Source organism: Ambystoma mexicanum, chromosome 11 (genome assembly GCF_040938575.1).
Source record: "Ambystoma mexicanum isolate Mex_15411 chromosome 11, UKY_AmexF1_1, whole genome shotgun sequence".
NCBI lineage: Eukaryota > Metazoa > Chordata > Amphibia > Caudata > Ambystomatidae > Ambystoma > Ambystoma mexicanum.
The window spans coordinates 977,720,168-977,747,341 of record NC_090934.1 but is presented as its reverse complement, the minus strand read 5'-3'; the positions used below and the strand labels follow the sequence as shown (position 1 = coordinate 977,747,341).

The 27,174-nt window shown below is 45.0% G+C and overlaps 1 protein-coding gene across 1 annotated transcript in view; it reads right to left on the bottom strand.

The window, feature by feature from the left end:
* Nucleotides 1–27,174, bottom strand: part of PTDSS2 (phosphatidylserine synthase 2) — a 1,317,303-nt gene that overhangs the window by 520,055 nt on the left and 770,074 nt on the right. Inside the window, exon 8 of the mRNA XM_069624133.1 lies at nucleotides 17,952–18,070. Coding sequence (XP_069480234.1) covers nucleotides 17,952–18,070 — 119 coding nt within the window. The remainder of the gene's footprint in view (nucleotides 1–17,951; nucleotides 18,071–27,174) is intronic.

Sequence of the window (27,174 nt, the reverse complement as noted above, 5' to 3'; positions counted from 1 at the left end):
GGACTCGTCAGATATAGGTACCCCTGGAACATTGGGGGTGCCCAACTGTAGACCAAAAGGTGGTAAATTGTCAGAGGGTTGGTCCTCCTCATATCGCTGACAGGCTTAAAATTGTCTTTTTTTCTTTTTAGATAAAGACTTGTTAACCTTGTCTTGTACTGTCAACGGCTTCAAAAATGTCGTATTAGTCGAAGAGGGCTTCGGAAATGGTTCCTGTTTAGTCGGCTCCAACTCTGACAGGGTCGGCAAAGACGTCAAAGCTTTCGACGCCTTGTGCTTCTTTGACGGAACCATAGTTGGACTCGGTCCTCGACTCGTCGCAGCTCTCGCAGATTTTTTGTCTGATCTTTCTCGATGCGACACCGGCTTTAAGCTCGGCTTTGAAGATTTAGTCTTCGACTTTACCCTTGTTCTCCTTACACAGAGTGACTGGAGCATGGCTCTTTTTCTTTTCATTCAAGGGAATCAAGGCTGCATTCTCGAAGATTCGCATAACCTCACTACGAAATGCGGGCCACTTTCCAGGGGAATCTGATTTCGTAGGGCACGGACACCTCTGTGGAGGAATCACTGGAGGTCGACGGTGTCCTGTGGCGGCTTTTCTTGGCCTTCTTAGAGGAAGAAGACGAAGAGTGACGCGATCAACTCCTCGATCAGGACCTTTTAGATTTTTTGAGTCAGGAAGAATCCCTCGACTCATCAGTCTTTTTCTCCCTCTTCGAAGGTGACTTTGACGCTAACCTCCCCACCGCCAGTTTACCTCTACGCTCCCTGAGAGCCTTCGCGGTCATCGCTTGAGTTGCCGGTACGTGCCCGGAGCCCAGACACAACAGGTAGATGCAGTGAGGGTCGGTAATCGACATTTTCAACCCGCAGTCCTGGCATTCTTTTAAAACCAGACTTGGTGTCGATGGAGGTGAAGAAGACGTTTTCAAATGAAAATCTTTGACTGAAGAGTGCTGTACTTCACAGGAAGAATTAGCTCGGAAAAACAGAACCAAAGCCAACGGGCGCTGCATGCGCTATTTATACTGATGTCGACCGGAGGACCTCGAGGGATATCGACTCGACAATGCATCAAGTCCCCTCTGTAAAAAAAAATTCCAAAGCAGCAAAGCTGGAGAGGTATTTATCATAAGATGAATACGTGGGAGGACACAATCCATTCAAATAGGTTATTTGGCAGTGTTCGGTCTCGGTAGAGGGGCTCCCAGACCCCTTTGCTTGAATTTTTAGGAACTTGGGGTTTCACCCTAAATTACCCAGGTTAATCCAGACGTGGAAATATTGCTCACTGTGCTTAGAGAGGCTCACTGATGAAGCCCGACTAGGCCTGGGGTTGCTGTTCGTACCCTTGTTCAGACGAGAATTGCCTAGCATTTCGGTGCTGGACTGCCCAAGTGGGCGGGACCAGACTGCTATGTAAATGAATATTTCTCCTCTGTGAAAAGTACAATGAGCTAAAACGTGGCTGTAAACCCTCCTGAGTGGGCACTGTGAGGAGTTAGAAATCTGAGTCAGACAACTTGGTAAACATTTTTCACAATTAGCCATTAACTTAAAAGGGTGTGACAAACGCCTCACTATCCCCTAACCTAAAGTGGATTTCCCTGCCTATCAAAATAACTAAAGGAAACACTCTGAAAAGGAATCTGTCCATCACACTTAAACATACAATTATACCATACAGGTAATTAATACAGGAAATTAATGGAAATCCAAATGTAACAAATGACAGTTATATTCAACTTGAACCTATTAACTGTGTATCCTTGTAACCTGGGTTGGCCCCACTTCCCTAGATTCAAAACAGGAGTTTCAATTAAATGTAAATAAAGAGGTCTTGCAACCAAGTTTTGATCATAAGGTTCGCCTCGTTTCCAAAATGTCTTTCACTTAGACTTTACAAAAAAGTTCAGATGAATCAAGTATAGACACTAGTTCAATAGTTCAATAGTTCAATAGTTCAATATACCTAGCACAGTTCATTTCTAAAGAAAAAAGAAATAGGAAAATTAAGTTTTTTTACAATTTCAAAACACAAGACAATTGCACAACAACAACTCAACAGGTTAAATTCACTGCATAAAGAAAATTAACTGTGGCTACTTGCAAAGAAACATTTGATGTACATAGCAGTGTAGTCCACCTTTCGGCTGGATCCAAGATTTTCAGATGATTACAGTGACCAGAGAAATATTTCAATCGTGCTTGAGTTACAGCTGGGCATAGGAACACAATATGTTCTAGTGTTTCGAGCATCTTTGTGTCTAGGCAGAATCGGCAGAAGGATGACTTCAACTCCAGGCACTTGCGTTTGCACATAAGCTCGTGAGTGTGCCACAAGTTTAAGCGCAATCTAATGATTGCAGAGTGTGTTTTCTTGCAAGGAAATCTAAGAAGATATGGCTACATAAGCCCCAGACTTTTATGTCTGAATTTCTCTGGAGCGGCAGATTTATATTGGAGACATCAGGATCTCGTCCTAATCCAATCACAACGATAAATATTACCTTTCACCTTGTAAGGGTTGTTAAGCGTGTTAAGAGTAACGTCCGCATGTGCTAAAATGGTATAAGCAGCATGTAGCCAACGTTTGACAAAGCGATGATTCGTTTTAAAGATGTAATCGGACAGGAATTTTAGAAGATTAATCTCTTTGGTGGACATCAAACATTTGCGCAATAAAGCAAGACTTTCCACTGATACTGCGCATATAAGGAGTCTAAACCCAGTTCGAAACGCAGCCAAGCTACTGGGATGCATTGGGGAAGTTGGAGAACTGCTTTCCAAAATTTACCTTCAAGTTTGTCTAACACCACTGGGGACCATGATTGTTGTGTTTCTGGACCATAAAGTATGCATGGGGTGGCTTTTTGCTTCCAATAGATTGTTTTGGTTTGTGAGATGGCTGTGTCTAGTTTATGTTGTACCACATCCAGGTGGCAAGCATTTGAGACGCTACCATCAAACACCATTCCCAGGTACATGTAGGTTGGAACTATTGTCAAGTTGATACAATTAATTGTCCATTGGAATTTGCACTTTGACGCATTTGTAGGTCTAAACATTACAATCTAAGTCTTTAGGGTGTTGACTTGCAATTCATTCTGTTATGTATCTGTTGAAGACATTGAGTAGACTTTGAAGGCCACTCAGAGTTTTCGAAATTAAAACTAAATCATCGGCATACATGAGGGACTGAATCAAATGATTGTTCATTTTGGGTGAGTCAGAAGGTATCACTTCAAAAACTTGCCGAACATCGTGCATAAAGTAATTGAAAAGTGCAGAAGCCAAAAGACAACCCTGTTTTAAACCTCGGGCAGTTGGAATAGCCATAGATAGTCTTCCTAAAGTCAGTCTAATGCGGATAATTTGTTGTAAATGTGGGAGGGCATTTATCTCTTGTTAATTTGGCGAAAAGCAAAGGTCGAGAGATGGCATCAAAAGCTGTATGCAAGTCTACAAAAGCAAAGTAAAGGGCTTGTTTAGCTGCCTGCGCTTGACACTTGACTTCATTCAGGCAGAACATATTAATATTTGTGCCCATAACCCTGTTTGAAAGGGGTCCCCCTAGTGTTGGTGATTTTAGTGCAAAAGTTGAAATCTCGAAGGATGAGTTTCGAGAAAAGTTTCCCATGCGCATCTAATAATGCAATTGGCCTATAATTGCAAGTAAGTGTACGGTCGCCCTTCTTGTGAATTGGCACAATGATAGAGGTTTTCCAAGATTCTGGAATGCTACCAAGCAGCATGATCTGCTGAAAGAGATTGTTAAGAATTATTGCCCAGGTAGTAGGATTGGATTTAAACATTGAGTTACTGAGACCATCAGGTCCCATAGCTCTTGAGGGGCTAATCTGCTTAATGTAATCTTCCAAGATCGAGGGTGAACATTCAAGAAATCGGGGTTGGAGGCCTTCCGCTCGAAGGGGACGATTCAAGAAATTTGGACCTGCATATAAAGAGGTATAATGCTCGATCCACTGGGCTTCTGTCACATTTAGAACTTGCACAACAGCTTGAGAAGGATGAGCACACTGGTTGAATAATGTCCATGTTTCAGCAGTATTTTTAGTTGCAATTAATTTGAGCATGTGTTCACCATCTCGCTGAAGAATGAGCATTATGTTGAATCATCCAGATACGATATCTGCATTTAGCAGATTTTAGCTGTTGAAAGCAATTTGGCTCATTTAGTTTGCAGATAGATCTACGTTCCCACTGGTAATCATTCTTTCTAGAATGAACTAGTGGGTTGAAAGAATGTTTATGGGACGACTCCTGCTGGGGCCAGTTACCCACTGGTTTCTTGAAAGTAGCTAGAAGATCAATATACTGGGTAGGGTGATCTGAATAATTATTACAAATGATCAATTGTGGTTATTAGCAGACCAACGAAAGCATGATTTAGCATTGTTAACAATCACATTATGATGATGGAAGGACTTATTAGGTAGTGTGCTGTTCCAGCTTGCTGTTAATAGCAGTAGATGATGATCGCTATGTGTTTGAGGAATAACTTGGAACGTATTATCCGGCCTGTAAAGTTGGAGTGCAAGTACATATAATCAATGATTGAAGAAGAATTGTCTCGGTGCCATGCAGGGTGAGGAGGAATGTCACCACATATCGACCCATTGGTCATATGAAAGTTGCGCTCTGACATAAAGGCAGACCATCGCTTGACCTTGGCCATAGATGATTTTCCTTTTGGGTGCAAACAATCTAAATTGAGGTCTCCCACAATAATTGTGTCCGTAATTCCCGCAGTAATAAGAATGAGGTCAAGGACACTGGTGAGACCTACATAAAAGGCAGAGTCAGTTAGTCCGAGAGGATTGCGGTAAATATTCATCAGGGCAACGGTGTGGAATGGGCATGAGATTTTTACAAGCTGTATGAAGGCAGAAATTGTGGTCCACGGCTGAACAGTAAAACCCTTTGTCATATTCACTCCTACTAGAAGGCCAGAAGATGGACGACCCTTAAGGCCAGGAATTGCAGGAAGTAGTGTGATTTCATAATTATTCCAGGCAGGGGGGTGCAAGAGCCAAGTTTCTTGCAAGGCGATGATGTCATACTCGGCCTGGAAACTGGCAATGGACACCTGTAAATGGGTATGGCCTCGGATATTCCAACTAGCAATGTTAAGGTGAGAATCTGCAGATGTTAATAATGGTTACGACAAGTAAGGCTGATCTTGACCAGCATGTTTCACTGATGGTGGATAAGAAGAGATGTTTGGTAGAAGTTGTTTTACATCCTTTCCTACAGGTATGCGCACAGGATCTTGTGCTAATAAGAAGCCCAAATTGAACAGTTGCATTTTGGCTCTCCAGATTGTATTTAGGACAATGCCCGATGGAATCCATAAGCGCACAATCGAGCAGGTGGAGTCGGAAATAAACTCAATTTGATCAATGTCGCTCGAACAGATGTCTTCCGGTTCTACGAGTTCTGAGAAGGTGTTTAATACACTCTGTCTATTAAGATCATAGGTGCCAATATTTTCTCCTCGACATTTCAAGATTAAAGAGTGACAGTTTCGTGTATCTGGAACAAGAGACCTAGTAGACTTAGAATTAGTATTACAAAAGTTGTCCTTTGCAGTCAGGACATTCTTTGAAACTGTCTGGCAAAGGTTACTGTGGAACGTGGTGTTTGGAATTGCGCCATGTCAGGAGGACAAGAGGTTGGACATGGAGCACCTGCGTCTGCATAGATGGTATTGGGAAGAAGCCATTAATGCAGATTAGAGTTCATTTCTCGAGGGTTTTGAATGGAAGTGGGAACAGAAGGGTGGATTAGAGTGGGAATAGGAGGCTGAGTGCAAGATGCTAAATAAGAGTCGACTGCATCGCGAATCTGATTCATTGCGATGGTTTCGACCTCCTTTTCAATCACAGGGATGGCAGGATGAATAATTGGTCTCTGTTCAACTTGGCCAACAGCACTATGAACAGGAATGAAAGATTGTGGAATATTTGCTCGATCAAGTTCACGGATTAGAGCGTCCAGGGGAGGATAAAAGGTAACTAGAAATGTAGTAGAAGGATCAGGTGTCACTGCTTTCTGTGATTTCAACGTGGGATTTGTAAGGGCTTGATTTATTGTAGAAGGAAGGGAGTTTGGACTAATTACTGGTATTTGAATGGATGGAACAGGCACTTGAGTATTGAATATGGCAGGTGGAACAGATAGAGGTGCAACAGTGGGCAACATCAGTGGACCGGTTATTGCTTCACTAGGGACATGTGTTCGAGTGCTTGGATTCAAGGTTTGGAAAAAGGATTTCGTTGTTTGTTTAGGAAGTCGTAGTGTGATATGATTTGACTTCTTTGTAGATGGAGGGCGAAGTGCTTTCAAAGTTATTTTTTTTTTTTCGATTAGCATTGGGACTAGACCGGGGTTCATTCACTTTACTCAAACTCATAGGAAGTGGAGGAACTGGGATTATCTCTTGCTCGGCATCGACCAGTGATCTAGGAAGGCTAACCCATGATACATTCCGTGGTACCGAGACAGGGGGAGGGCTAGTGTCAGCCTCAGGGGTGATGATGTTCGCAATAACAGGCAAGACAGAAGCAGACAGGGGGCACAAAGCTGGAGAGCCAACAGAGCCTACGGTAATGATGGAAATATCATCGCTAGGCATGGCATTTGTAACCAACTCTTCAGGAAAGATAGATTTAGAACCTTTTGCTATTACTTCTAAGAGGGAGAGCACTTTGAGAATTAGACTAGACTGATCTGACATTTTTGTTTCTAAGCTTTCATATAGTTTAGATAGACTTTGTAGATTCAGTTGCATAGCTCCTAAGGTAATACCAAGCAGTGGTAATGTGGAAGGCAAAGAGGGTGCAGCCGAGCTACTACAATGCAGTTGGAGGGATTGGGGCTGAATGTGAGTCGAAGTTAAGTCCTGATCTTGAATAGCTGGGGATGTAAAATGGCCAGTCAGACCTTGCGCTCTTCGTGGGGTCGGGTACACGAAAGAGATCGATGGGGAGCTTGTAGATGAAATTGAGTCAGATGTGATCTCCACTACACTGTTAGTAACAGATTGCATGGAAGTTGGAGATTCACATTGGCTGGCGTAGATAGAAAATTCAGGGTCAAGACAGGGCGAAGAAGTTCTAGGCAGCGCTGTATTCACCCCTCCTTTTTTTTGATGGAGAGAGTGGGGAAGAGGTGTATGAAGCATTGTGTTGTCTGACAAAGGAAGTGCTGAGAAAATCACACAAGACTTTGGGGAGGCAGGGACTATGGGAGTACATGGAAGGAAGGCCCGTGAAGAAGGCACAGACTCAGAGCGAGTAAGGGGTGTTGTATGAGAGGCCATTCCCTTTGTTACAACCATCGCATTTATGGGAGACAAAGTAATTGACTTGTGAGAAAAACAAGAAGCTCGTGTAGACAAAGAGAAAGGGCCTTTCTGCTGCAATGCAGCCGGCATGCCAGTTTTTAATGAATAGGCCATTAGACCGTAAGGAGCGGTCGCAAAGAAACACCCCACGAGGAAAAAAAAACAAAAAAACACGCAACTATAAAGTATGCGTTAAATGGAGTGAACACAATTCAAAAATTAGAATTCAAACAAATAAATATAACAAATGTGATAGCAGCGAAACCAATGGTACTAACACTTGACTCAAATAAAAAATAAAAAAACCACAAACAAATCAAAATAAATAAATAAATCAGGCGTGCCTCACCCGCTCACTGCGCAGCGAAGGAGCAAAGCAGTACTTAGTCAAGTACTTAGTCAAGTACTTGCGTCGAGTGCGCGTGCGCGCATGCACTAGCGTTTATATAATGATGGTAACAAACGAGGGACTCTGATGGAAAAAAGCAGAGAAAAACAGCAATCAGAAAGGCAAAGTCCTCCTAAAATGAAAGAAATCCAGAAAAGTCCACAAAAGTTCACTGCAGCCGTTTATGGCTAGATCCCCTTCACCTTGTTAAAGGAGCCGCAGGCACATTCACAGTAACGTTCGCCGGGTAGGAGGCTGGGACAGACTGGCGACAGCAGCAGAGCAGGGCATCAGAGCAGCAAAGCAGTACTTAGTCAAGTACTTAATACTTAGTCGAGTACTTTTACAATTCTTTGTGTCCACAACAATGTTTTTGTCAGGGTAATTCCGCCACAATAAAAGTTCAAGACTTCATAACTCTTCTGCATCAACAATAAAGGTTTGTCAGGATGATTCCACAAGTCATAAGAGGTTAGTGGCCATGCCACTTATTCTTCACACAACTTTCAACCACAAAGTAGTACTTCAATGATTTCGTCCTGGTGCCAGGACTACAGCTAAAAGGTCCATATCCTGGTATACTCACCTGCCAGGACAAATGCTCTTAACACTTGTACAAATACTTGGTGGTGAGGTTTTCTTCAACTCTTTGAAAAGTCAGACTTTAACAACATAAAAATTAACACAACTTCTTCTGGGAAAACATGCGGCATATTGGTGCTGTTTCTTCCACTGTCTTATTTGCCACATGCAATGCAGATTATACTCCTCTCCTCCTTGATACTTTATCGGAAGGGCTTCTCTTCTGCCACTCTTGTTTCCCCACTTTTACACCAACTGCTGACAAGGTTCCTATATTACACTTGCACCTTCTCGGCTTAAATAGTACTTGTTAATGTTTTCCTCAACTAATGCCTCTTCTTTACTCTGGCCATAATGGTTACAATTAACAATTAGCTGAGTTCAGTATGGCCCTCTTTTGGCTTTGGCAATTGTGGTTATGTTTAGCTTGTTTGAGTATTGCAACTCTTTGTATGCTTTGGCAATATTCTTGCCTTGGACAATTGTAACGGTTCTATTTATCAGCGTTGTTATAACGCAAACATGCTTCCATTTCATTAGTTCAGCATTAAAAATATGGATATTTAGCAAGTGGTTGACCACGGAGCCTTTTGGTGTTACCTAGCAGCGGTAAACTCATTGGATTATTTATATGCGTCCACTAGATCTGCTGCTGCATCCAACTTGGCTTCTTTTGCTACTTTCTTTCGGACTGACTTGAATCATTTACCTGCAGCTCGTGCCATCCAGGAAAGGAGCTCCTCTCACTCCTAAAGTGCCCCTTTGCACACCTGCCACCAGAGCAGCCGCACAACTAAGAGTAGGGCATGCCTTTAAAAACAGCATTCCTGCTGCGCAACCTCGGCACTGTTTGGCAAACATGAAGACCCGCTCAGGACTGGTATCCACTTCGAATACAGCAGCGGCTCTGGCATCTTTGGTGTTCCCCTTCTGCTGCGGCACCTACGCCATGAAATGTCTTCTGCCACTCCAACTGCTTGTTCGTTTGGCTTCCACCTGAGGAGACTTTATATATTCAAAAGTCCTGCTGAGGTATGGGCCATTACAACCACTAGACTGTGCTCTTTTCAGTTTTGACCCTCTTCCTCGTCCCAGTACTTAAGGCATTCCTAATGTCCTGATTTGTTTCCCCATTAAAAACTTCAATTTCTACTCTAGGTAATTTATTCTGTTTAACATGTACATTTTTTGAGAAAGGTTTTAAAAAGGAGGTAAGGTTTTATTCTGATCTTTACCACCCAAACCTAAGGGAGAATTATAATTATCCAACATTAACAAGTTACAGCTGGAATTCTTATGCATCTTATTCCCGTGTTGGTCTTCATGGCTTTCATTACTGCCAAAGCAGATAGTTTTGGGTAGCAAGACTTTACTTTTACAGCAAGCCATCAAAGACTCTGGCATTACGGAAACTTCTTCTGAAGAGAAATACTGCGTCTCTCCTGGCAGAATCCTCCTATTCTCTTGGGGCCCTTCTCCTCCCAGGCGATCCACCGGGCTAACACCACCCCCAGGGTTAGGATCAGATAGCGGCTTCTTTCCCCGGCCACATGGGAGGAGACTATACGCAGGGATTTTGTGAGGATTCATCACAGCACCTTCACAGAGAACAGGTTATTTGTCCGTGTTAATTCTCGGTAGAGGGGCTTCCAGACCGGTTTGTTTGAATCTACCGATTATAGTTGACTCATGCACCAGATATACCCTGAGCGTTATGCTGATTGCAGGACAGTCAGAGGACTTGCAATCCTTATTCACCATGACAGCAGTACAAACTCGCTATGCTGACGATGGTCCAGTCCTTACTGAAAAAGCATTACAGGGGGCCATTCTGCTTTTCAAACCCGTTCCGCCCAAAGGCGAATGGTGTTGTAGAAAGGGCCAACAGGATCATTAAAAAGGCCCTGAACAAATGCATTTTGGCTGAAGGGGTTTACTGGGTAGAACATGTGCTATTGCTAATGAGAAGCATTAACAACTTGCCTCAATCACAGTGCAACGGTAAATCTTCTCATGAACTTGTTTGACGTCTCGATGCGAATGCCTGATTCACATACATAATCACTGCAGCCCCACAAGTAGGCCAGATCAGCGGCTGTTAACGACGCTGTTGAGATATTCTCTCCAGGCGACTACTTCAGATCCACCTGAAGAACTGACTCTGAAACCTTGATCCTGTCTTACCCACGCCAGTGCAAGAAGCTCAACATGGGACAGGGTTGCAGCAAACAGGAGAGGCGACTGCCGAGCAGGCATCCACAGAGCAACCGTCGGCATTGCCAGGAGGACCCTTGTGTGATCATGATGCCCGTGCTTCAGCCGAAGAGATACAGGGGTCAGGCTCCATGTTCAACATTGATGGTGTGCCATGGGACAGCATCAGTGCAGAGGATGTCGCAACCTGGCTTCTCGAGATTGCCTCTTTGTCCTAAAAATTGTCCATAAGCTAGACATGGATACTATGACCCTGGTGTCGATAAGGGCCTTCGGAGTCCACCTATGGTCAGAAATCCTCAGATATTAGTCAGCCTACTGCAATGTAGATTGTTCAAGAATTGCCCCCATGCTACGCCAGAACCTATCATTGTGGGGACTGAGCAAAAGTATTGTTTTCTGACCGTTCAACCTCATCCAAAGCCTTTAACTTCTTAGGATTATGTCAGTTGAACTTGGAACATATATGCGCACTGAGGTCACTGTTGGTGATCTTGGAACTCGTATCCCGACATATGATGCATCTGCCTCAGATGCCTCACACCCTTGGGCAGTATACCTTTGATCCTAATGTTTGATTGTTGGTAATGGCCCATGAAATGGGGAGGGTGATTCTAGAATTCCTTTGTATTGGAACATCATGTCAGGTCAGAGCGTTGTCGGCATAGCCCCGTATTTTCGTGCTCTGCACCGTTTGGTGCCTTTGACTAATGTAATTTCATACAGTTGGGCACTACTGCTCACATTTTCGGAAAGTTGCTGATATATGTTTTCTTTTAGCCTCATCCGTGGTTCATGTGGACATTGGGGGGATGATATGCATTCCACCGCTTCTAACATGCAATGTGTCTATTTTAGATATTTAGTGTTTCCACTATGAATGCGTCACATGCGGTATTGTTCTTTTGTTGAGCATTGCAGCACACTATGCAATATGAATAATGCAAATGTGTTTTTCTTGCGTATTGTCAAGCTGAAGCACAGACTATGCTTTCAATTAGTGGTTGGTGATTACATATATGGTGCTTCCGGGAGTTTCCACTATATCATATATGGCGTGGTGCTTCCTAGGTAATGGGACCATGGGTGAGTCACTTCTGAGCATCCAAGACAAACTTGGCTAAATCCCAGAAAGGACCTCTGCGACAATCTTGGCAAAAACCCAGCCTGGGACTTTAGGAGCACGAGTCATCCAACTGTGGCAACTATAAATAAGCTGTGCTCTTGCTAGAAAGACAAGCCGCTGAGGGCTGGAGGAGAGACCCACTGTCTTCTGGTTTCCTCCTCAAGACTTACTGGGACAAACCCTGAAAAAGCTTTGGCGTGAACTAAGTGTTCATGAGAATGAGGCAAGATGTTTTACCTGGTTTATAGTGAAAATGTCGAAAACAAAAATGTCGAAAAAAATAATGTTACCCCCCCGTTTTTTTTTATAGCTAAACCCAAAAACACATACATATAAAAAACACATCGATTTTTTTTCCCCCGACATTTTTTTCCCGACATTTTTGTTTTCGACTTTTTGCATTCAACATAACTGCACACCGTTTTACCTTATGCGTTTATGCTAGCACTGTGATTGAGATGGAAACGAGGCATGTTGATTTTATATGCTACAATATAATTTTAGCTTATGGCTGTACTATCGTGAGTCTGTGCGTATAATGTAAATTGTGTAACAAAACAATGCTATACCATGTACCTTTGAGCGCCCACTAAATAATAACTGTTGAGCCAACTTATGCAGCACTCAGGGAAGGAAAGGTGGTGCCAACCCCTAATTGAGTAACCAATGAGCAGACTAAGAACGGTGATATAGTTCTCAGCTCTCCCCTGAGACTACAGGGGCATGGTGGCACTCCATAGACATGACCCTAGGAGTGTAAAAACAACACTCTCGTCCTGCAGTGAATTGTGTCCCTTGGGTTATTTTGTCGTTTGGCTTTCACACATCCTAAAGTTCTCTAGTCTCTCACCCTACCGTGGGGTTTCTTCACCCACTCTTAGCTCTGTATATCTGTCACTCCGATTGGGGCCGTTTGACCTTTACCTCGCCTAGGGCTCTAGGTTTCTTTACCCGACTTTGGGTTTGTAAAGCGCTTACCCCTGGCTTGGGGTCCTTTAGCTTTCACCCCACCCAATGGTCTTCTGGTCTCTCACCCTGCCATTTGGTTTTGCCTGCTCTCTCCGACCTCGTCCCAGGAGCAGGTGTGTACCTTTTTGTCATGGTAGTGCTCCTCGGAGAAGGCAGTGTTCTCGGCTTTCGCAGAAACACGGTTCAGCCTCTTCCTGTGTTCCCTGTGTCAGTTTTTCATGTTTGTCTCCTCTTCGGCCAGTTGCCCTCTGGTTCTTTGGCACCATAGACCGCAGGCTCCCGTCAACCACTTCTGGTATGGGTGGTGCTTTTCCACTTTCTTGGTTGAATCCAGCTGCCTCCAGACCATTTTGGGGTGAGCAGCGTTTCACATGCTCCACCGCACAAGACACAGTCTGCGTCAAGGTGCAGTCTGACACAGCCCTCCAGGGGGATGCCCTCTCTCTTGTGGCTCACTCAGTAAAACATCCTCTTCCCTTATCCCTTGACGTTGCTCCTGTGGCATCTTCATCTTTTATGCTGAAACGCGATTGGATGTTCCAGTGACTCAGTTTCTTGTAATATGTGTCTCATGAAAGGGTCAGAAACCACACCAGCCATTTCTAAAGGGTCATTCACATAAGTATACTGGTCAATCCCCATATAGCCAACAAATACATGGGACTTTTCACATGAGGTAGGATTCCTTCTCCACCAAGGTTGAGTCACCCCCAGTGGGATCCCGCTGCCCTGTCCCCTACAGGGTCTAAAGCTAAGCAGGCTCACCTCCCTAGTCCCAAAGGGGTATGGCTCCCCTTTGGGGAGAAAGGACCAATTACCTGGATTTGTCACACTGGGTGCCTGGAGACTGCCGCTAGGTGGTAGCAGTGCGTGGTATAAGTCAACATATGTTACTCACCACTCCTAATAGGCCGAAGATGCAGAGAAAATGACCTTGGAGATGTTGGTGGTATAAGATTCCGCATTCAGCCTTCCATCCCAGCACCCCTGAGTATAAGACTCAGGCTTCCTCTAGAGGGGCTCTTTTCCACAATGTACCTCTCTGCTGTTTTAGTTAGAACAGACAGAGATGTCAATTGAGTAAAAGAGCGGGGAGAACACACACCGCCAATACCAATGCTGCAAAAGAATACCAAAATATTAGACAGTGTTGATATTATACAAGTGATTAGAACAGTTGAAATGATTGGACAACTACCTAGATAGATATTGGAGTGGAGTTGAGTGGAGTTTCCCCGGGATGATCTACAAAGAATAACACAAATGAGTGGAATTTAACTAAATCAGTATCGGTTCCCACTATAGCTATAGAATTGATAACAACTGACCTGAATAAAGATAATGGAGTAAGAGGAGTCCAGGATACTGCAGACAACAACAGGAGAAAATAACAAACAGGGAAGTTAGTAAAGGTAAGTAACCCCGAATGGCACGAGGGACGCACTAGTGCCGGGTTGGTGCAGTTCAGGGGGGCGTTCATATGCACTTAAGAGCAATCTCACAGGAAAGTCACTCATTGTCCCAGAATCCAACAGAAGACAATATCCATGGAGGACAATAGGTATGTACCTGAGTACACGAGTATAGTTGAGTAGCTGTTGAGATGATCCGGATAGTAGACAGCAAATTGATGTGCACAGCGGCAACCAGGAAATAACCGCAAGACACAGAAGAGAGCCGTATCCAGTAGCATTCCGAGTCCAACAACCAGACGAGCACGACAGGAATAAAGGAGGAGACGAGGCAATCCAAAAGTCAGGCAAAAGGTCAAAACCAGGAGTTCAGATAAGGATTCGTGTAGGGAGACACGAAGAGGAAACGGACGAAACCGCGTGTAGCTGGTAACGTCAATTAGCAGCAACGAGCCCCTTGGAAGACGGTGGTTTTATAGTCGTAAGAGGGGCGTCGCTTGCTGTACGTCTTCCACGTACAATACGTGTCAGGTGACCTGGAGTGCGTCGACGTTTGTACAGACGCCATGGTAGCTTGTACCTGGACCATTGAGGAGCCTGTAAATAAGTTGTATTCCGCAAGGATGTACGCAGGGAAGCCTGAAGTGTAACATAATAGAACACTTTCTAAAGATGATCCACACTCTGCATAACAAAGCAAGGCGACATCAGTGCAAAGTGCCTTCACATTTGGTTCCTCAAATGCAGATGGCCCTTATATATAAACATTGTGGAACCGTTTTTCTATGCATTCACAGTAATTAGGGAGTATGGGGTCTATATATTGTACATACTAACCAAATTGCAATTTGTACAATCTACATTTCAAGCAATCTCAAGTGTTTTCCATCGTTTGTATTTAATATTTGTGGTTTGTTCATTATAGTTAATTCATCACTCTTACGCTTTTTCTTACAAAAGGTTGGCAATTTTTCTGATTAAATAAATACCCAAATAGACTCTTCAAAAGATATTCCTTGTTGTTCTGCACCCTGCTGATTCAGATGGCCTCATATTTACATTTTATATAGGTTAGTTTAAATTGTGTACGGACAACTGAAGTTCCGTATTTTTTTGAGCAGTTAAAACATTTTCATAATTTTTTTTCATTCCGCCCCCAACAATTCAACTTCATAGTTCTCTATCAAGGGACCAATATACAATTTTAAACAGATATGTGGTGTACAAAGTTATATTTACGTGTATTGCACGAATATCAGGGAAGATTTTACAAAAGTGACTGGTCAATACAGAGACTTCGACATACAGGCAAATCAAACAGCATATAACAGTTTATTCTTTTTTAAAGAAATCAGTTTTATTTTTAATATTTTTTTCTCATTGTATACGTCAGATAAACATTAAAAAAAGGGTATTGTTAATAGCTTTATTTTCTTCACTGTAAAGTATATTATTGTTTTTCACATTATTTCTGGTCCTAGCTTATCGGCTTTACTTGGCCGTATTATACACATATTAATGAAAGAAAATAGTTTTACGATCACTCATCGTGATGCATGCTACACTTCATTAAATAGGTGATTAGACAGCATTGTAAAGCTTGTCGTCTCAGAATGTACACATTGCGTGTGGGCGTGTTAAAGTTAGATTTGCGACAAAGTAGAAGGTTGAAAGCTTTGACAATGGGTTGATGTATCTGCTACAATTATCTTGGTATAGCCTGAAGGTCAAAAGTCCAAATCCTGACAAGTAAACAAAATGGCGTGCTTGCATATCGCTGAGAGCTTTAGCTTTACAGATTGAACTTACTTTAAACAGGTATTATGATTGCAAATCATTTGTAGCTATTTCACGACATTCAGAGTGGATGTTCCATTTAAAAATGTTACTTGGAGCTTGCACACACATAGTACAAACAGGCCTCCTAGTAGCAGGTACTTAACCCATAGTGCCTTCTTAAGGTAAAGGTACACCTACGTGTTTAATGCAACCACTTGTATTGCCATCCTCCTCGCTCCATATATCAATGTATTTTTACAAAGCATACTTTACTTTGTCATTAATTAATATACATGAACTGCAAGTGTTCCCATTCGCAATTTTGTGACACTCCAGATAGCATAATGATCAACCTACTGTCAAGTGCCCTTGTGGCAATACATCAGATAACATTCCCGTGCTTGTGACATCAGTTGCTGCAATCGCAAAGCAATACTCATGATGATAGTGCACGATAGAGCTATACATATTGTCTACACATCTACATAATCACATGCACCCACACATATGCGGAAGACAGTCACCACTCATACCTAGAACAACCACATTTATTTTGTTTGTCTTCACACAAACAAATATTTTCATTATTATCGTATGCCGAATGAGTTAAAGGAATCGAGGCGTTAACATATATTTATGGTGTTCATTTAAATGTTAATTGTGAAATGCATCAGTGGGTAGGTAATCAAACAGTGTATGGTCATCACATTAGCAATCACATCTTCGAGTCTACTTTATTTGAGATGCCAACTCCACACAGTTCCAAAAATGTATGTCCAAATATATAATTCATTATTCTCTGTTGTATTACTAATAGTTTCTGCCAAACTTTAAAGTATTTCCTCCTGGATAATTTCCTCCAAAAGCAAGGTAGAATATCCAGTTGTTATGCCAAATATCTCAATCCAAGGGCACAATGAAACTATTAATTTTGTAGATGCATCATCCACACCCTGTGAGGGGCACTCCTCCAATCAGGTGGCTGGAAATGCTAAGTGTACGCCTGCGTTTCCCAAGACACCCAAGGGCCTTCCACCGGATGCCGCCCTAAGGGAGCCCCTCTGCATCCCTCTAGACTCCACGAACTGGCTAAGACCTCCAGCACCATTCTCCACGCCCTCCCGCCCCACTTACCTGCTAGACCAGAGCTTTCTGCTCCGGTCCCGGAACTCCATCCGAAAGAACAGTTCTAGAAAAAGAAAAAAAAGGGACAAAGTGCCTTTTCTATTTACTATGGCGGGGCAATCTTGTTTTTTTCGATGGACGATTGGGCTCGTGCAATACACGTGGTGCCATCTCCCATGAAAAGGAAAAATATTCAGACCGGATCACTGTGAGTAGGACATGCCCACAGGCCACATATGAGTGCAGATTCAAAAACACAGCAGCAGTTACAGGCAGAAAAGAGGCAAAGTAAGTTAAGGTTCCAGGGAATTAGTGGTCCAAACGTAAAAGTCTATGAGTTGCTTGAAGCAAGACAATTCCTGAAACAAAGGTGGCATTCTTGTTCTGTGAGGTAACATGGGCATAGCCAAAAGACACGCCCCAGCAGCTCTGACAGTCATACCCCAGAACCACTACTTTATGAATAGCTAGGCAGCAAGAGACCTAGACCAGGCAGAGCATAGCAGTATTTGACCACCATGTGCAAGATGTAACCAAGTCCACACCTTCAATAGGCATGGACGATGATTCAAAAGGACTATAAAGGAAATCTGTGCCTCGCAATTCTGCACATCAGCCATTTTATAATATCTAATGAAGTTTTTAAAATGAATTCAACTAGATATTATAAAATGGCTTATGCAGCATTTTCATGAATGTTATCAAACAGTTGATTCAAATGTAATGAGACATTTTGGAATGGATATATGTTTAATGATAAAAGCTTTTTTGCAAATCAGAATGGTGTCCTGTTAAAGCATTTCTTTAGAAATGCAGAGCTCTTCTAGGGAATAAGCAACACCTGAATTGATCAGGATTTCTAGCAATTGTCATGTGTGTACATTTAAAAGTACTGTCTACACGGTTGTGTGCTTCTTTTAACATATGCAAAGGTGAAAACAAGATTTGATAGTGCACATGAATACTGTTAAGTAAATAGCATACCTATAAGTCGGAATATGCCAAAGTCCTTGCCATTTATATGGTTTCATTGAAAGCCATTCCAAAGTCTTCATTCCACAGTAAATCCCAAATCCATTGCATACTAAAACATCCATTATCCACTGTAAGAAAGAAGTCAAATGTAAACAGCTTCAACAAATGAAATTATTTTGCAAGTAAAATATTAAGACATGATTGCGTTTGTTAAGATGATGATACATCTTATTATATAGGCTGGTCACAACTTAATTATAAAAACCTACCACTCTCCATCATGCCCAATTACAAGTGAACACTAAAAGAAAGACTAGTCTAAGTGGAATCGGCATCAGTAGAAGACCTCTACCTGAAACAGACCTAGAGTGTGAAATACTACGGATAGTAACTTTATAGGGAAGTAAAAATCCACAAGCATTGTGGAATATGCCGGCTAGGTCAATATAGAGGTCCCAATTTTATAATCCTTTTCTTATCTGTAGCCAAGGCTCTTAGAGGAGTATCTGGAAAGACCCAGGGACCGATCAGCTGTTCCATCGTGCAGGTTACACCTTTAATTAGGACACAACCACACTTTGCCCCAATTCTGCCAGTGTTTTAGGCTAGAAAATAATTTACCTGTTTGCCAGACAAATGTTCCTTGCCTAGGCTATTCCATTTTTAATCTTCATCTGTTGTCTCCAAACTTTTCATATCCTTCCATCCCACATTGTCTCAGCTCATGAAAGTATGCCCAGTTTGTTCTCTCTCTTTACCTTGGTTTCCCGCTCCATTTACCCTTGTTTCCTTCTCCCTCTCCTCTTGCTTTCCCTTAACTTCTGCCCTTCTCCCCCTTTCAGCCAGCCCCTCCTCCCACATATTCTTCCAACCTTTCTCCCTTTCCTTCTTTCTTCACCTCTCCCCTCTCTACCCTTCCTTCTTCCTCTCTCCACCTTCCTTCTCCCCCTCCCACCTTCCCCTCCATCCCCTCTTCACTTTTCGCCCTTTCCTCCCATCTCACTCTTTCCCCTCCTCTCTACCCGTTTCCCCTCCTCTCTACCCCTTTCTGTCTTTTTTTTTAAATTAGTGTTTTGGTTTCGAACAAAATTGTACGCTTCCTAAATACAGTATGGCAAAACTAAAACTTGTAAATACATTTTGAAAAGTTCATAAATTGAGTCCACGACTGTGAATAAAAAATAATTACAATTTCATGGCAATATTGTCCCAATTAAAATATGCTGTTAGAATAACAGATTTTATCTGCTTCTACTAACATATGCCAAAACGTTTTTTTTTCTTAATTCATCTGAAGCAATCTCAAAACATCTAAAATATCTAACAATTCATGTAGAATGGCAATAAGTCAACACAGGTTCTCTATTGACCATGTAATTCCCACATAGACAAGTTTTTTTCTCCCCCTCAACTCATCTAAGATCTCTTTCTTTTGTATGTTCTAAGATTATTAAAACAAAAAAGCATAAAAAGACGCTTGATCTGCTTGGGAATTTAATATATTCTGGGACTGTATTCTGTACGGGAGAGACTTGTGTATAATCCGCCAGGGTCGTCTTGTTTTTTAATTATCAATATCAACATGTCTTTGCAAAAGACCAGCAAAACCGAAGATCCAACGAGTGGGCGGATACCTACGAAACCAAATCGGCAATGTTCTGCTGAAGGGGATCCTCCACGTGAGAGCCACAACCAGCAGAGGCGGGCGCTTACACGAAACACTCCAAAGATATTACGCGCACCTGTGACAGAGTCGCTGAAGTGCTCCCAAGCCAAATTGATGGGCTGATGGGCCTGCAAGACTCTCAAAGGAACTAGGGCTTGGATGACATTGCTCACCACCGCAGGCTTTTAATTTCAGTGCCCTAGTGGATCCACACACAAGAAAGGGGTGGGCTTAGACCCTCTGATTTCCGTTATGGTTTGTACCACCTCCCAGGAGTGCAAGAACAGGGAGAGATTGGTCCATGGAACCAGTGGGGAAAAGCCAATGGCGTGAAAAGGGGACAGATGAAAAGAGATCTAGGAAACAAGAAGTTGTGGGTTGCTTGGGTGAGGTCAGAGCCGACAAAGGCAGACGAAGAGATCAGGTGGTGGAAGGACAGTGGGAGTGAGTCAGAAGGTGACAGAGTTTAAGAGGGAGTGATTGAGTAAGCCTATGTGGATGAAGTAGTCGTGGTGCTGGAGACTAGTGGTAGTGTGGAGTGTAGTAATAGTGATGATGGGTGAATAATAGTGATGATGGGTGAATAGTAGTGTGGAGGGTGGGGAGTAGTAGAGTGGTGGGAAGAAGAGGGTTGAGGCAAGCAATGAAAAAACGGATAGAGGGACATCGAAGGGACAGGAGATGGGGCAAGGGATAGAGCAGAGACAGTGGGTAGAATGAGAGGAAGGAGAGTATATATTATATATATTTAAAAGTTCATAAGGCAAGACATTACCTTGGACCGCACTCATGCTCTCCGAATGAAAAATAGGAATCTCAAATATCGTAGATAACAGTCTTTTATTCACGTTTCCTCACCGTTAAAAAGCGGATAAGGAGTAACCAGTACAAAAATATATACATTAGGTGTGCAGAAGGATCAGCAAGAGTGAAGATCTGAGTATCTGGAAATCAGAGACCTTAAAATCATACCTTTGGTAAAGTTGCTGCGTAGGAACCCCCAATTTTGTTTCCTGAGGAAACCTATATAGATAAGGTGTTGCATTTAGGCCTTCAAAAGAAGGCAGACAGCTTGTAGATGATAGAGGTTACCGATCTCTATTACCATCCTATTTTTGAGGGGCTCCTCGGTTAGGGCAGGACTGCCCATCCCTAGATTAGAGAGTGGCAGCCTTTACAGCTTGTTTCCAGCAATAGAAAAAAAGCCCTTTGTCTCTGGTAGTTGATATGTTTTGGAGGCCATGTGTGACACCAGGTTCTGGCTCTAACAGTTTGCAATTTAATACGGCCTTCCAAATCAAAGCCCTCGTACATACAGAATTTAAATTTAACTCAGCCAATAAAGGTTTTGATGTAACGGGACAATTTAAAAAAAAACATTCTTTCTCCAGCATGGGGTCTGGCATGGATTCACATGCTCATGAATATTCCCCGTCGTCAGGCTGGGAATCCTCGGTAAAGAAAAAAACCAGTATCAGTTTCGTTTCTGATCTGTCTTTCGTAGTAATAACCAATCACTGGTCTCTGCGTCATACTGACCACAGCCAATGACTGGCCTCTACCTAAGCACCGCCTCTGGCAGCCATCTTCAGATTTTTACCGCACGTTCATGTGTTGGGATCCTCGTGCTATTGCTCTCGAGCGTTAGTGCTATTTTTTCACGTTTTTTCTCAAAAAGTTTGTTTTTTCGGTCAAAAGAGCCTCAAGCTCCACCGACTCTCCATCCGATCAACGGGGACCCGTTTCGGATTCGTCTGCGCCCCTCAAGGGTGAAGATTTCGTCGAGCTACGCTTTTGGAGGACTCCAGAAGTTTCTCAGGCCCGGTCATGGGAAGCTCGACGCCCGGAAAGCTGTTCAGGGTCTGCCCTGGATGCCAGCTGCAGAACGTCTTCAAGGAGGACGAACACTCTCTTTGTCTTTACTGCCTACATGAGAACAAGACGCACGTGGAGAAGGACTGTGCGTTTTGCGGCAACATGTCGGAGCGGACCATGAAGGACCGCCATCAACGTCTCGCCAACTGGCTAGAAGGGAAGAGCCCGTCCGGCGAGAAGAAGAGGAAGAAATCCGAGCGGTCTTCTAAGACCTTTGAGGACGCCCCGGCGACGGGGGTCCAACATAAGGCCAAGCACCGCGAGTCCGCTGGCACCGGGAGCGCCGAACGGTCGGGCTCTACGGGCGCCAGGCAGGGCGCACCCTCCCTGGCACCATCAACCACGAGCCAACGCTCTGGGTCGGGTAAGAGGAAGGCCGAGCACCCGGCGAAGTTCCTGGAGAGGCCCCGGTCGAGCTCGAAGGCGGAGGGGGAGCGAGGCAGTGTCCCCCCCCTCAAGGATAAGGCGGTGAGCGCACCTAAGGTGGTGAAGGCCTTAATCCATCCGGCCAAGCCCTCTATCGAAACTGTCGCGGCGGCCCTGGCTCAGCCTGTGGAGGCTACACCAGTGGTGGCGACCTCGGGGCTCAGAGTCTCCCTGCCACCTCGGAGGGAGTCCTCTTTTGTGCCCATCGATAGGACCCCCGTGAAATCCCCCGTGGGGAAGAAAAAGGGGGGGCAGGGCGTCGCCGTAGATTGGGCCTCAACCTCGGAGGAGGAGCTGGTCGAGGTCTTAAGCCACGGCCTCGGCGTGGAAGAAGACCGGCCCGTCGGGATGGATCCCGACGCAGGGGACGACGACATCGTCGAGGGTACCGACGGGGCCCCTGATCGCCCGTCGGATTCCCCTCTGCCAGCGCCGCGAGACAACTCGGCGGCCATTTTGTTGGCTATACAGTCATTATGCTCAGAGATAAGGACGAGACTACCGTTGCCGACGGAACCTCTCCCGTCGGGGGACCCAGAACCGGGACCTTCTGGTGTTCCCTCTACCAAGAAAAGAAGGATCCACCCTCCACCTCCTTTTCAGCCGTCGCGCCCCTTCCAGCCCTCCTCCCCGTCCACCCGAGGGGATGATACGGGGACTGACACGGCAGCGACGGGTACGGACGACGAGGTATACGACGAGGATGTACCGTCGTCGCCTCCCACCAGGGCTTCTCCGCCTGACGAGATTGGATCGTTCCACTCAATGATCGCCAGGGCATCCGAGCTTTTCCAACTCTGCCCTGAGGAGATGAAGAAGAAAGGTTTCCTTTATCAGCGGCGCGAGGCCAAGAGGAAGACGGTCCTCGCGGTGCCTCTATTGGACGACGGCCCAGGCGAGGAGCATGGGCGATGCTTTCTCATTCCCCTGGGAGGGCCTGTTCCTCTACGCGTTCCCTCCTTTGCCACTGCTAATCCGGCTCGTCAACCAGCTCAAGAGGTCACGGTGCAGGATGATCCTCGTCGCACCTGCGTGGCCGAGGCAGATATGGTTCCCGGACCTTCTGGACTTGTCAGCGTCCCCGCCAATCAAGCTGCCGGTGGACGCGGATCTGCTCTCCAGGGAAGGAGGCGCCATCCTCCACCACGACCCGAAATCGCTGAACTTGCAGGCCTGGCTCCTGCAGCGCTAGAGTTTGGAGGATACGACATACCGGCCGACTGCAGAGAGGTTCTTGCAAAGGCCAGGGCGTCCTCGACTCTTAAATGCTACGGACACAAATGGAAGAGGTTCTCTGTCTGGTGCCACGCACAGAAGATTAACCCTCTACGGATTACGGCTCCCCAAGTACTGCCGTACCTGCTGACGCTGGCCAAAGCTGGACTGGCACACGCGTCCATCAAGATTCATCTTGCTGCAATCTCCCGATACACCAGAACCACGGGGCGGACGTCCTTGTGGTCTCATCGTCTGGTGAAAGAGTTCATGAACGGACTGTTCAGATCGTTCCCGCCGGTGAAGGCTCCGGCCCCGGCGTGGGAGCTCAACGTGGTGCTGACCAAGCTCATGGGACCTCCGTTCAAGCCTCTGCACTCGGCCCCGTTGAAGTTTCTGTCGTGGAAAACAGCGTTTCTTGTGGCCATCACCTCCGCACGACGGGTGGGAGAGATCCAGCTCCTTTCCTGCAAGGCCCCGTACTTGACTTTTCACGACACGAGGGTAGTGCTCAGGACGCACCCCTCCTTCATGCCCAAGGTACCGTCGGACTTCCACCTCAACGAACCCTTGGTGTTGCCTGTATTCTTCCCGTCGCCTTCGTCGCCGGCTGAGAGAACTTTGCACTCGCTGGATGTGGCTAGAGCGCTGAAGTTCTACGTGGACCGCACGAAGTGTTTTCGGAAGACGTCACAACTCTTTGTGAACTTTGGACCTGTCAATTAGGGGAAGGCTCTCTCGAAGGCTTCCATTTCCAGATGGCTCTCCGGCTGTATCATGTACTGTCATCGGTTGGCAAACCGACCGCTGCCTGGCCGTCCGAGAGCCCATTCCACCAGAGCGATCGCAGCTACCACGGCGTTCCTTTCTGGTGTGCCCCTGCTGGACATATGCAGGGCTGCTACGTGGAGGTCGACGCACACCTTCACGAAGTTCTACTGCGTCGATCGGGATTCCAGGGAGGAGTCCAGGGTCGGCCAAGCAGTGCTGCGCAACCTGTTCGCCTGAGGTGAGCCTGGTGAGGAGGTAAGATGCTTAATGTTGAGTTTGATGCAATGCTTAATGTTGAGCCTTTGCCACCTCCCGTGGTTGTGCATGTGTGTACTGCTATGTATTCTTTATTCATGAGCATGTGAATCCATGCCAGACCCCATGCTGGAGAAGGAACAAGTTACTTACCTGTAACTGTTGTTCTCCAGCATGGGTCTGGCATGGATTCACATGCGAACCCTCCCGCCTACCCCTCTGCGGCTCTTCACTTGGTCATACTGCCACTTCACGTGCTTCCAAATCTGAAGATGGCTGCCAGAGGCGGTGCTTAGGTAGAGGGCAGTCATTGGCTGTGGTCAGTATGACGCAGAGACCAGTGATTGGTTATTACTACGAAAGACAGATCAGAAACGAAACTGATACTGGTTTTTTTCTTTACCGAGGATTCCCAGCCTGATGACGGGGAATATTCATGAGCATGTGAATCCATGCAAGACCCATGCTGGAGAACAACAGTTACAGGTAAGTAACTTGTTCCTTAGATTTGACCTTTCTAATGGCTTATTTTGGAATTCTGTGGTATCGTGAGATTTAATTGAATAAAATAAATCATCCATTCGGTGAAAATTTTGTGGACAAGGTTCGCGGGGGCGTCCCTTGCACCCTTGTTAACTACAATGCCATCGGGGTTGCGGGGGTGTCCCCCGCTCTCTATTCAACCATGCAAGAGAAGGAAACTGGCATTGCAGAGGAAAGCAGGAGATGGCGGCACACAAGGAGTTGTGCCACCAAGGGGTAAGTAAGGGCGTGGGTGGCAGTGGGTTGTCAAATGTTCAGGGGAGAGAAAACCGAAAGTCATTTCCGTTCAAATGACTTTTGGTTTGTTCTCCCATGAACTTTCTAATTCGTTCAATTCACGGTAATTCTATATCATGCAGAATCATAGAGCATACCTTTTGTTGGTCGACCAACCTTAAAGGTTACATGGGGTATCCACCATATTCACAATCAAAGCCCTTTAGGCTAGCTACTACTGGGGATATAGGTTTATTTAATGTCTTGTAGCAACATTCTTCTGAAGCCGAATTTGTTTTTTTTTTAACTTTCTTTATTGGTTTTAACATGAAATAAACAACAGCCATCACATTCATTTCCCCTGAAACTAACCCCCTTCCTCCTCCCTTCCCCCAGCTCTTGGCGAGTTCTTTCACAGTAATACTCATGTCTGTTTAAACATTTTACTAGATCCAATGGCGGTGTAGTCATCTAGAACCTTTTTGGTTACTAGAGAACATCAAATTGACCCTGGGTGTAGTGATGCACCCCCTACTTGAGTACAAAGTCTACCTTCAAGGGCTCAACGACTATTATAAGTCTTGCGTGGGTGTCTCTTATCCTTGTTCTGGGTATGCCTAAACTTTTTTTCCGTGTTTAAATCTTTTTCTCGTCAGTTTTGCGTGTGCCCTGTTGTAGATCAGAGTACTATTGACGAAAGAGGGGCCGGTAGTCAAATGGGTGGCTATTGGCTGGGAGTGTTAGGGCGTATCAGGTTTCCCTTTGTTCGCATGTGTTCATAAATTCCAGCCATCTTGTAAACGTTAGTGTGTTGCTCCCCCCCCCCCCCACCCAACACCCCCTCATTCTCGCAATCAGTTATCTGGCTAGCACTGTGGCCATCCCCAGTAGTTTCCTCTCGGTACAGGACCCTTCTTTGATAAGCATTAGAAGTCACAGCTCATGAAGCTGAATTTGTGACAATCTTAAATACCATTATTTTATTTCCTCTACGATTGGAAGATTGAAACACCAATTATATTTATTGTTTGATTTTGTGATGTACAGGTCATTTTGGTTTCAGCACAGTTTATCATATTGTTACCCCTTACATAACTTTATTGCTAGAAGGCTTCTCAGAAAATCCACCCGAGTGTGATACATGTTAACATCATTTGCTAAGGCTAACCATTTAATCGGAGATGAAAGCTGCTGTTCACCCTATTAGTCCTGCGCCTGCCACCAATGCCCAAGTTAAAAGTTGTAGAAAGTAAGGCGGCTGCAACCATGCATACACAAATGATGGGCAGCTCATGCCATCTACACTGTAAATATCCAGTCAAAGGGATATGTGCGGTTGCGTCAATGGACAATAACGGCAGTTGAAATCCAAACAAGGATTGAAAAGATAAAAATGTTTTTATAGGGATGATTCTTTTTATGTTTTATTGAAATTGTACATGCTTAAGCAACTTATATGGCTGCTTAAGCATGAGGCCCCTGCCCTAACTAAATAAATCCTACATTAACTCTGATATTTACTATTTGGGGGTGGGTACTGCTGGCAGAGGTGGTGGAGTGAGCCTGGACCGGCTGCTGGAGGTGAAGGTGGCCGCAATCTGTAGATCTGACCCTGGGCCTAGGCTGCGGCATCCACGCCATATACTCTGCCGGATGCGACCGCGGGCGTCTTGCAGCCAGTGACACTTCGCTTCCCCGGCTCGGCGCTGGCCTGCTAGTGCAAGGTGGGAGGCGTACTGTGTCTTGGCGGGCTTGGCGATGGGCTGTGTGGTGGATTCCCAGCACAGAGGCTGAGATGTTTGTGGCGGTGTGAGGTGGGCCTCCGTGGTGCTCGGTCGTCAGGGCCGCACCATAGGCCGATTGGAGGGCCCAGTGGACAAATCCTTCACTCGCTGTGGCAAGTAGCATGCCGGAGGATATCTGTGGCTGCCGTCTATCAGGATACTAAAGGCGACGTGGAGCGAGGCTGGGGGCATATTGTGCTGTAGTCCCTTCTGGAGAACTGGGCCCACGGCGGTCCACACTGAATCCCTAATAATCACCTGCATCTCTTGGAGGCGCTGTCTCTGCGAACTGGGAATCCATGCCATTATCATTTGGATCACCCATTTCAGTGATCAACATTGTGCACATGCGGTGAAGGGATGGAGAAGTGCCCCGTTCATGCACTTTGGGTTTTTGTAGCACTTACTAGTGCAGGTCCTGGTGGTGGGTGCCTGACTGGTTTGGACGGTAATTGGATTGAGTGGGGTGGAGTGCACACCC